Source organism: Taudactylus pleione, unplaced genomic scaffold (assembly GCF_031769625.1).
Source record: "Taudactylus pleione unplaced genomic scaffold, aTauple2 ptg000598l, whole genome shotgun sequence".
Classification (NCBI taxonomy): Eukaryota; Metazoa; Chordata; class Amphibia; order Anura; family Myobatrachidae; genus Taudactylus; species Taudactylus pleione.
In genome coordinates, this window is record NW_028285000.1 from 417,196 (window position 1) to 430,312 (window position 13,117).

Consider the following 13,117-nt stretch of genomic DNA (forward strand, 5'->3'; position numbering starts at 1 on the left):
ACAGCAACGAGCAGGCTGGCACCATTTAATTAGGCTTCTCCCCTTCACTGTAAATGCTGCGATTCGTGGGTTAATCGGGGGAGGGGGGGGCAAATGACTAGATTGTAATAATATCGCGTCATATTGGCTCCTCCTCCATATTGACCTGCGAATCGTGGCAATTTGCCGCAAGGGAGCGGGGCTTAAGAACATGGTGTCTGCACTCCAGTCTGTCAGGGGGGGGGTTCTGAGTACCCAGAAACCCCCCCTGCGTGCGCTCCTGGGTCAGATGCATCCTAGAAGGAGCACCATGGAGATAGCGCAGTAGTAGTGCAGTAGCGCGCTCTAGAATTCAACAAAAGTCACTTCTGCACACGCGCTGTATGCAAAAACTCGCTGTTAATGTTTGTGAAGAGACTCAATATCAGGCCCTAATCTGCATTCTATGGCTGACGGCACACACGTTCTCATTACATCGGACAATGGGCCTCATTTAGAGGTGTACGCTGATGCCATCACAGCTGCCATATTGTATTTGTATTAGTCAGACCCTTCTTTGTGATATGAGTTGAATGACTTCTTTAGCTTTGGGTCGTCCTTTAGTTCCGTCACTTTGTGAGAACTTTTGCTGCTACATCCGGGAATTGTCCCATCTGCTCTGGGTCTCTGTATGTTTTATCTTATCAGGCAATTATCTTTTTTTTGTTTTGCATAATTAATTCTGTTTAATTGGATTTCACTTATCTCATGCTGTTACTTTTTATTCAGCATGATTAGCTCTAAGCACGTTAATTACCCTCATGCACTTAATAGAAAATGTAGCTTATTGGAACGGAAATAATGCGAGATAGTCCTTGAATATCTTTTGCCTGGTAAATAAATCTCTCAGCCTCTACCCCCAGGAAACAAGATAAAAAACTGCTCCTGTTATTCTCAAAGGACATTTACAAACATACTTTAGATAATTCATTCCGCAATTGACAAAGACATGAATTGAAAGCATCTACTATCTTATATAAACTTCTGCGTGGTGTTTTCTGTCCATAACGGTGAAGTAATTTCATTTAGCTGAAGTTTAGACATCTCTTCTGACTAGTCTTATGCTGGGCATTGATAGCAAGCCTGGGGCCAGAGGGTGTGTGAAGTCATTCAAACCAAGATCCCCGTACAGCCCTGTTATGGAACGGATGAGCCCCCAAATCCAGCAATGATTTTACTGACTGGTACTAGGGGCCTGATTCAGACCCGCTCGCAAGCGCATAGCACTCGCAAGTGGGTCGATGGTCAGGCAGTGCGCGAGCCCCGGAGCAAGTGAGAAATCACTCGCTCTGGGGCTCGCTACAAGACGTTGATCGACAGCTCGCCCCATTTAGTAGGGGTTCCGGGGGGGTGGCTGCACAAACGGAGGCGTTCCCGAAGGAACTCCTGCCGTTTGTGGGCGGCCCTACTGACATCACACGTCTATTAGAGCAGGAAGTTCACTGGGGCTTGCGGTGGATGAGACCTTACCACAAGGGTCTCGTCGCAAGCCTGATGGTCGCGACCATCGCTAGGCTGCCCGCACAAGCTGTGGGTGGTCACCCACAGCTATGCGAGCGGCCTGGAGGAGGATTTTTTGAAAAAAAAAAATCTGCCCTGATTCAGAGCAAGCGCTTGCAAATAGCGACCGCCTCTGAATCAGGACCTAAGTTCAATTCCGACGCCCACAGTCAGACACTTTCATGTACCGTCTTGCCTCTGTTTCTGCATCCATTGCATGGGTTGGATTGGTTGAGGGGTATCAATTAGGGAACATCAGTTATGCCCCTTTTACACCAAAGCAAAAACCGGGTTGCAGCTCAGTGTAAAAGGGTCCCTGAAAAATAACCCAGGTCAAGTGACCCAGCAATCTAACCCAGGTAGCTACCAGGGTTGGACGCAGGATGGACCCGGGTAATGGTGCAGTGTAAACGGTGCAACCCGGGTTATCTGACCTGGGTTATGCCTAAAATGAGCTGATTGGTGGTTGTGGAGCAGTCACCTCCCACTTTTTATGACCTCACAGGTTTAGCAGGGCAGACCTGAGTTCAGTGTGAACAGGGCTGACCTGGGAGTAACCCAGATCGAAGGTGCAGTGTAAATGGGTTTGACCTGGGTCTGACCAGGGTTGCAACCATGTCCAAAAACCCAGGTCGGACCTGGGTTTTTGGTGGAAAAGAGGTATTATTTACACCTAATGGACGGTCTGCACTGGAGGACAAAGTAAAGATGAAAACTTCTCAATGATGGAAATTTAGATTTTACCAGAAGAGAAATAAAGAGAGATCTATGAAAGACGCGCAGGACGGTTCTCTTGTTTACCATCAGCTTCTGCTGTTCATTTCCTTGTGAGGCAACAAAACAAACTGAGGGCCTGATTCAGACCTGCTCGCTAAGCCGCGTTCGCACGCTATTGCCGATAGTCGCCCGTCTGTGCATGCGTATGCGTCAATATGCACATGCGCGAGTCACTCACTGTGCTCGTGAATTGTGCGCTCGTAGTACACAGACTGGACGCTACTTTGAGTGACAGCGCCGTTTGTGGGTGGTAACGGGAAGGTGCTTGTGAACGAGGGAGTGGATGTGTGTACGCAGGCGTGCCTGGGCATCAAAACGCTATTCTTTGGGCGTGCATAATTAGCATGGAACCGTCATTGTACACGTCACCTGGTTGCATTTCAGCCTGCAGTGATCGCAGTGCTTGCGGCGGAGTTGAGTCTACCTCAAGCGCTGCGTGCAGCTCCCATGGCTCTCGATGGTTCTGATTAATCATACACTTCCTGGAGATGACGTTTGCTAAGAGAGAAAAGTGGGCGTCATTACACCGGCGTGCGATCGCTCTGCCGTCTCTCTCTAAGACATAGAGGGCGTACTTAACCCTGGCCGTGTAAACGCGGAATTTGCATACCCGACCCCTGACGGCTGCGAAAGTGCGCTACATTGCGTCCGGGTCTGAATGAGCTCCTGAGATCAGAACTCTACTGTGCAAACTACATGGATCATGTCACATTTCTCTTTTTAGTCATTGAGGGGCCTATTTATCAAAATAAATTTGCGGGATATCTCTCCAAAAACACCCATTTCTTGACTGATATCCGCAAATTTTCCGTATTGCCTGTCTGTGTCTCTGTGTCACAGATGCCTGCTGCTGTCCCTCATTTTCAATCTCAGAAACAGCCCCCATAGGTTTTATCCCCGGCAATGGCGGCTCGCGCATGCATGGTCTGATGACCACCCATTGCACAGTAGCACAGCCAGCCCCCGCAGCAGCAAATAAAGGCGTCTATTTACTAACCAGTGTTAGGGGACAGAGTGAAAAGTGATAAGAAAGTGATAAGGTGCCAGCCAATCAGCTCCCAACTGTCATTTTTCAAACACAGCCTGTGAGATGACAGTTAGGAGCTGATTGGCTGGTACCTTATCACTTTTCACTCTGTCTCCTAACACTGCTTAGTAAATAGACCCCTAAGTGTTTCCTGTAACGATCACTTTACTTTTAATTATCCCACCTGAGCCCCTGTCTCTGAGTGTATTTCAGTAATTTCCGGTGATATATCGTTTTTTATTGCTACAATAAGAAATTCTAGTTAATGAGTCTAAAACCCGATAATTGATAGATATGCTCCTGAGGGTAACTTACCTGATAATATGCAGGGGGCACAAACTCCACATTATATTGAAAATATCATATTATTATTATTGTGCAATTGTCCCTTTAGCTCTGATAAGAGGACCCGGGCTGGGAGGAGGGCGGGTCTTGGTGAGACCATTGTACACACATATACAATAAATCAGATTTCATGTGTCAGGGGGTGGAAAGTGCATTTAGAGGGGGTCCCTGGTTTGGGGAATTTAGGCTGAAAGGGGTATTCAATATGAAAGGTTAACTTCCCTGGCGAAGTTAACGTTTCATATCAGAGTTTTTTTCTGCGTAATGGTATGGTGCGCGCTCCCGCTTATCCCCATATTCAATATCAAATTAACGAAAACAGGAAACTCTGAAGTTGGATTTGCGTAAAGTTACGAATTTTTCCTTAAAATAATTGTAAGACCCCCTGAAGTTGTAAAAACATGGGGGAACACTATGGGTACCTCCGTTTTAGCCTTTAATTGAAAGTCGGGGATTTAAATAGCCGCACCAGGGTTTTTTTTCCCACATTGAAGAAGTGATGCAGAAGAGCACTTAGGTTATTTTTTTCGTTTTTTTAAGTGGTCCCTTCAAATTTGGGGTACATGAAAATGGGTACTAACATATTTTGATGTCCCTAAATTAAGTTTTTAAAAATTCTGCATTTGTGCACCTGCCGCTATAATTCTATTCTAGAAAACACCTGCCGCTAATAATCTATTCTAGAATACACCTGCCGCTAATAATCTATTCTAGAAAACATCTGCCGCTAATAATCTATTCTAGAATACACCTGCCGCTAATAATCTATTCTAGAAAACATCTGCCGCTAATAATCTATTCTAGAATACACCTGCCGCTAATAATCTATTCTAGAATACACCTGCCGCTAATAATCTATTCTAGAAAACATCTGCCGCATACATGCAGAATAGCTCTGAACCTATTTCCCTATTGTTTAACAATTTTTTCCAATTTTTTTTTTTCACCCCAATTTTTAAATACATTTTTTGGGGTGTCCCTATAGTTTTTAAAACTTTTTTTTGGCACAGTTCTTTTTTAAATGTTAAACTCAGGGGTGCAGGCTATTTTTTTTTAAGCCTGCACCCCTAAACCCCAATTCTGCACTTTTTTTCGACACCTATTCAATGGTGAAAAGTTATCCCCGTTTTTTATCAAAGACTTTTCAAAACTGCGATAAGTTTTTGAAATTGAATACGGTGTAAAACTAAATCAAGTGATATTAACGCAAAAACGTTAAAAAGTGCGATATTAACGCAAAAAACGATGTTATCGCACCCATATTGAATACATATGAATGTTGCGTTTACTGTGTATGTCAGCTTCAGGCTCATTCTCGTCAGTTCTGCAGGTCTTACAAATGTCTATGTAGGTAAATAGGTCTGAGGAGCTCATTGTGGGCGTGACTCTGAGGTGGACGCAGTGTTGATGTCGGACGCAAGTGGCCACTGTTTCCAGTCTGTGCATGTGACTGAGTCTCAATGCACATAAAATCCGCTGGTTACCGCTCTGAGATGCAGAGAGTAATTATCAGGGGGCATTTCTGGGTGGTAACAGAGGGGTGGCCAGAAGCCGGCGTGTCACGGTCACTTCGCGGGCGTGTCGCAGTCAGCCACGCACTTGCACTGACACAGGCAGCCATGTTCAGATGAAGAATCTGCGCCTTTATTGAGCTGTTGCAGTGTTCGATGGTGCGTCTTAATATGTCTTAATACGCACAGCGACAGATTAGTGCTGCAGCCAGTGGACGCCTCAGTAGAAAGTCGCGGCTGTAACTGCGCCCACCTCTGAATCATTCCCTGTATCTCATGAGTGGCGCCTTGTTGTCAGTGTTATTTATAGCACCTACCTACACACTTATGTTTTACGTCCACCAATCATCGCCCCCGTTACTGAATCTCCTCTCATTCCAGGTGTCCTGGGGGCTCAGGGGAAGTTCGCCTACAAACTGATGAACGACCTATTTGCCAACTACTCCAACGCTCTGCGGCCCGTGGAGGACATGGACAAAGCGATGAATGTGACGCTGCAGGTCACCCTGTCACAGATCATTGACATGGTATTCTCACCGCGCAACGCTAAGCCGTGCGCCACAACATGTAGCCGTACCTCATATCCAAAATATAATCACATAATGGGGGCAGGGTCCAAAGAGGCTACCTGTAGTGCACACATCACGTATACATACACCCACACATGTATACATACAAACATGTACACATACACATGTACACACACACATACAGAGGATAAAATAAAGTCCCTGGTAGGCGTCTGTCTGTGTGATCGGGTTATTCCCAGGAACCACTGGACAGATTAACATGCAGCTGTCACTATTCTATAGAGCATTTGTGGAGGAAGGTTTAGGTGCGTGACACATTACTGTATGACAGGTGTGTGACACATTACTGTATGACAGGTGTATGACACATTACTGTATGACAGGTGTATGACACATTACTGTATGACAGGAGCATGACACATTACTGTATGACAGGTGTATGACACATTACTGTATGACAGGTGTGTGACACATTATTGTATGACAGGTGTATAACACATTACTGTATGACAGGTGTATGACACATTAATGTATGACAGGTGTATGACACATTACTGTATGACAGGTGCGTGACACATTAATGTATGACAGGTGTGTGACACATTACTGTATGACAGGTGTATGACACATTACTGTATGACAGGTGTATGACACATTAATGTATGACAGGTGCATGATACATTACTATATCACAGGTGCATGACACATTAATGTATCACAGGTGCATGACACATTACTGTATGACAGGTGCATGACAGGTGTATGACACATTACTGTATGACAGGTGCTTGACACATTACTGTATGACAGGTGCGTGACACATTAATGTATGACAGGTGCGTGATACATTAATGTATGACAGGAGCATGACACATTACTGTATGACAGGTGTGTGACACATTACTGTGTTACAGGGGTATGGCACATTACTGTATGACAGGTGTATGACACATTACTGTATGACAGGTGCGTGACACATTAATGTATGACAGGTGCATGATACATTACTGTATGACAGGTGTATGACACATTAATGTATGACAGGTGTATGACAGGTGTATGACAGGTGTATGTCACATTAGTGTATCACAGGTGTATGATGTGTATGACAGGTGTATGACAGATGTATGACAGGTGTATGACACATTAATGTATGACAGGTGTATGACACATTACTGTATGACAGGTGTGTGACACATTAGTCAATGACGGTGTGTGACAAATTACTGTATGACAGGTGCGTGACACATTAATGTATGACAGGTGCATGATACATTAATGTATGACAGGTGTATGACACATTAATGTATGACAGGTGTATGACAGATGTATGACAGGTGTATGACACATTAATGTATGACAGGTGTATGACACATTACTGTATGACAGGTGTGTGACACATTACTGTATGACAGGTGTGTGACACATTAGTGTATGATGGTGTGTGACAAATTACTGTATGACAGGTGCATGATACATTACTTTATGACAGGTGTATGATACATTAATGTATGACAGGTGCATGATACATTAATGTATGACAGGAGCATGACACATTACTGTATGACAGGTGTGTGACACATTACTGTATGACAGATGTATAACACATTACTGTATGACAGGTGTGTGACACATTACTGTATGACAGGTGTCATTACTGTATGACAGGTGTGTGACACATTACTGTATGACAGGTGTGTGACACATTACTGTATGACAGGTGTGTGACACATTACTGTATGACAGGTGTGTGACACATTACTGTATGACAGGTGCGTGACACATTACTGTATGACAGGTGCGTGACACATTACTGTATGACAGGTGCATGACACATTACTGTATGACAGGTGTGTGACACATTACTGTATGACAGGTGTGTGACACATTACTGTATGACAGGTGCGTGACACATTACTGTATGACAGGCGCGTGACACATTAATGTATGACAGGCGTGTGACACATTACTGTATGACAGGTGTGTGACACATTACTGTATGACAGGTGCGTGACACATTACTGTATGACAGGTGCGTGACACATTACTGTATGACAGGTGTGTGACACATTACTGTATGACAGGTGTGTGACACATTACTGTATGACAGGTGTATGACACATTAATGTATGCCAGGTGCGTAACACATTACTGTATGACAGGTGCTTGACACATTACTGTATGACAGGTGCGTGACACATTACTGTATGACAGGTGCGTGACACATTAATGTATGACAGGTGTGTGACACATTACTGTATGACAGGTGTGTGACACATTACTGTATGACAGGTGTGTGACACATTACTGTATTACAGGAGCATGACACATTACTGTATGACAGGTGTGTGATACATTACTGTATGACAGGTGTATGACACATTACTGTATGACAGGTGTGTGACACATTAGTGTATGACAGGTGTGTGACACATTACTGTATGATAGGTGCATGACACATAAATGTATGACAGGTGCATGATACATTACTGTATGACAGGTGTATGACACATTAATGTATGACAGGTGTATGACAGGTGTATGACACATTAATGTATGACAGGGGTATGACACATTAATGTATGACAGGTGTACGACGTTTATGACAGGTGTATGACAGGTGTATGACACATTACTGTATGACAGGTGCTTGACACATTACTGTATGACAGGTGCGTGACACATTAATGTATGACAGGTGCGTGATACATTAATGTATGACAGGAGCATGACACATTACTGTATGACAGGTGTGTGACACATTACTGTGTTACAGGGGTATGGCACATTACTGTATGACAGGTGTATGACACATTACTGTATGACAGGTGCGTGACACATTAATGTATGACAGGTGCATGATACATTACTGTATGACAGGTGTATGACACATTAATGTATGACAGGTGTATGACAGGTGTATGTCACATTAGTGTATGACAGGTGTATGACAGATGTATGACAGGTGTATGACACATTAATGTATGACAGGTGTATGACACATTACTGTATGACAGGTGTGTGACACATTAGTGTATGACGGTGTGTGACAAATTACTGTATGACAGGTGCATGATACATTAATGTATGACAGGTGTATGACACATTAATGTGTGACAGGTGTATGACAGGTGTATGACACATTAATGTATGACAGGTGTGTGACACATTACAGTATGACAGGTGTGTGACACATTAGTGTATGATGGTGTGTGACAAATTACTGTATGACAGGTGCATGATACATTAATGTATGACAGGTGCATGATACATTAATGTATGACAGGTGTATGACACATTAATGTATGACAGGTGTATGACAGATGTATGACAGGTGTATGACACATTAATGTATGCCAGCTGTGTGACACATTACTGTATGACAGATGTATAACACATTACTGTATGACAGGTGTGTGAAACATTACTGTATGACAGGTGTATGACACATTATTGTATGACAGGTGTATAACACATTACTGTATGACAGGTGTATGACACATTATTGTATGACAGGTGTGTGCCACATTACTGTATGACAGGTGTATAACACATTACTGTATGACAGGTGTGTGACACATTATTGTATGACAGGTGTATAACACATTACTGTATGACAGGTGTATGACACATTAATGTATGACAGGTGTATGACACATTAATGTATGACAGGTGTGTGACACATTACTGTATGACAGGTGTATGACACATTAATGTATGACAGGTGTATGACACATTAATGTATGACAGGTGTGTGACACATTACTGTATGACAGGTGTATAGCACATTACTGTATGACAGGTGTGTGACACATTAATGTATGACATGTGCATGATACATTACTCTATGACAGGTGTGTGACACATTAATGTATGACAGGTTTATGACACATTAATGTATGACAGTTGTATGACAGGTGTATGACAGGTGTATGACACATTAATGTATGACAGGTGTATGACGTGTATGACAGGTGTATGACACATTAATGTATGACAGGTGCATGATACATTACTGTATGACAGGTGTATGACACATTAATGTATGACAGGTGCATGATACATTACTCTATGACAGGTACATGATACATTACTGTATGACAGGTGTATGACACATTAATGTATGACAGGTGCATGATACATTACTGTATGACAGGTGTATGACACATTATTGTATGACAGGTGTATAACAAATTACTGTATGACAGGTGTATGACACATTAATGTATGACAGGTGTGTGACACATTACTGTATGACAGGTGCGTGACACATTAATGTATGACAGGTGTGTGACACATTACTGTATGACAGGTGTATGACACATTACTGTATGATAGGTGTATGACACATTAATGTATGACAGGTGCATGATACATTACTATATCACAGGTGCATGACACATTAATGTATGACAGGTGTATGACGTGTATGACAGGTGTATGACACATTAATGTATGACAGGTGCATGATACATTACTGTATGACAGGTTTATGACACATTAATGTATGACAGGTGCATGATACATTACTCTATGACAGGTGCATGATACATTACTGTATGACAGGTGTATGACACATTAATGTATGACAGGTGCATGATACATTACTGTATGACAGGTGTATGACACATTATTGTATGACAGGTGTATAACACATTACTGTATGACAGGTGTATGACACATTAATGTATGACAGGTGTATGACACATTACTGTATGACAGGTGCGTGACACATTAATGTATGACAGGTGTGTGACACATTACTGTATGACAGGTGTATGACACATTACTGTATGACAGGTGTATGACACATTAATGTATGACAGGTGCATGATACATTACTATATCACAGGTGCATGACACATTAATGTATGACAGGTGCATGACACATTACTGTATGACAGGTGCATGACAGGTGTATGACACATTACTGTATGACAGGTGCTTGACACATTACTGTATGACAGGTGCGTGACACATTAATGTATGACAGGTGCGTGATACATTAATGTATGACAGGAGCATGACACATTACTGTATGACAGGTGTGTGACACATTACTGTGTTACAGGGGTATGGCACATTACTGTATGACAGGTGTATGACACATTACTGTATGACAGGTGCGTGACACATTAATGTATGACAGGTGCATGATACATTACTGTATGACAGGTGTATGACACATTAATGTATGACAGGTGTATGACAGGTGTATGACAGGTGTATGTCACATTAGTGTATCACAGGTGTATGATGTGTATGACAGGTGTATGACAGATGTATGACAGGTGTATGACACATTAATGTATGACAGGTGTATGACACATTACTGTATGACAGGTGTGTGACACATTAGTGTATGACGGTGTGTGACAAATTACTGTATGACAGGTGCCTGACACATTAATGTATGACAGGTGCATGATACATTAATGTATGACAGGTGTATGACACATTAATGTATGACAGGTGTATGACAGATGTATGACAGGTGTATGACACATTAATGTATGACAGGTGTGTGACACATTACTGTATGACAGGTGTGTGACAGATTAGTGTATGATGGTGTGTGACAAATTACTGTATGACAGGTGCATGATACATTACTTTATGACAGGTGTATGATACATTAATGTATGACAGGTGCATGATACATTAATGTATGACAGGAGCATGACACATTACTGTATGACAGGTGTGTGACACATTACTGTATGACAGATGTATAACACATTACTGTATGACAGGTGTGTGACACATTACTGTATGACAGGTGTCATTACTGTATGACAGGTGTGTGACACATTACTGTATGACAGGTGTGTGACACATTACTGTATGACAGGTGTGTGACACATTACTGTATGACAGGTGTGTGACACATTACTGTATGACAGGTGCGTGACACATTACTGTATGACAGGTGCGTGACACATTACTGTATGACAGGTGTGTGACACATTACTGTATGACAGGTGCGTGACACATTACTGTATGACAGGTGCGTGACACATTACTGTATGACAGGTGTGTGACACATTACTGTATGACAGGTGCGTGACACATTACTGTATGACAGGTGTGTGACACATTACTGTATGACAGGTGCGTGACACATTACTGTATGACAGGTGCGTGACACATTACTGTATGACAGGTGCGTGACACATTACTGTATGACAGGTGCGTGACACATTAATCTATGACAGGCGTGTGACACATTACTGTATGACAGGTGTATGACACATTACTGTATGACAGGTGTGTGACACATTACTGTATGACAGGTGCGTGACACATTAATGTATGACAGGTGTGTGACACATTACTGTATGACAGGTGTATGACACATTACTGTATGACAGGAGCATGACACATTACTGTATGACAGGTGTGTGATACATTACTGTATGACAGGTGTATGACACATTACTGTATGACAGGTGTGTGACACATTACTGTATGACAGGTGTGTGACACATTACTGTATGATAGGTGCATGACACATAAATGTATGACAGGTGAATGATACATTACTGTATGACAGGTGTATGACACATTAATGTATGACAGGTGTATGACAGGTGTATGACACATTAATGTATGACAGGGGTATGACACATTAATGTATGACAGGTGTACGACGTGTATGACAGGTGTATGACAGGTGTATGACACATTACTGTATGACAGGTGCTTGACACATTACTGTATGACAGGTGCGTGACACATTAATGTATGACAGGTGCGTGATACATTAATGTATGACAGGAGCATGACACATTACTGTATGACAGGTGTGTGACACATTACTGTGTTACAGGGGTATGGCACATTACTGTATGACAGGTGTATGACACATTACTGTATGACAGGTGCGTGACACATTAATGTATGACAGGTGCATGATACATTACTGTATGACAGGTGTATGACACATTAATGTATGACAGGTGTATGACAGGTGTATGTCACATTAGTGTATGACAGGTGTATGACAGATGTATGACAGGTGTATGACACATTAATGTATGACAGGTGTATGACACATTACTGTATGACAGGTGTGTGACACATTAGTGTATGACGGTGTGTGACAAATTACTGTATGACAGGTGCGTGACACATTAATGTATGACAGGTGCATGATACATTAATGTATGACAGGTGCATGATACATTAATGTATGACAGGTGTATGACACATTAATGTATGACAGGTGTATGACAGATGTATGACAGGTGTATGACACATTAATGTATGCCAGCTGTGTGACACATTACTGTATGACAGATGTATAACACATTACTGTATGACAGGTGTGTGAAACATTACTGTATGACAGGTGTATGACACATTATTGTATGACAGGTGTATAACACATTACTGTATGACAGGTGTAT

General features: G+C 42.3%; 1 protein-coding gene across 1 annotated transcript in view; it reads left to right on the top strand.

Annotated features, from left to right (window-relative positions):
- Positions 1-5,567: 5,567 nt before the first annotated feature.
- The window catches only part of CHRNA10 (cholinergic receptor nicotinic alpha 10 subunit), an 85,239-nt gene continuing 77,689 nt past the window's right edge, over positions 5,568-13,117 (top strand). The window contains exon 1 of the mRNA XM_088453879.1: positions 5,568-5,705. Coding sequence (XP_088310005.1) covers positions 5,598-5,705 — 108 coding nt within the window. The 5' untranslated portion in view covers positions 5,568-5,597. The remainder of the gene's footprint in view (positions 5,706-13,117) is intronic.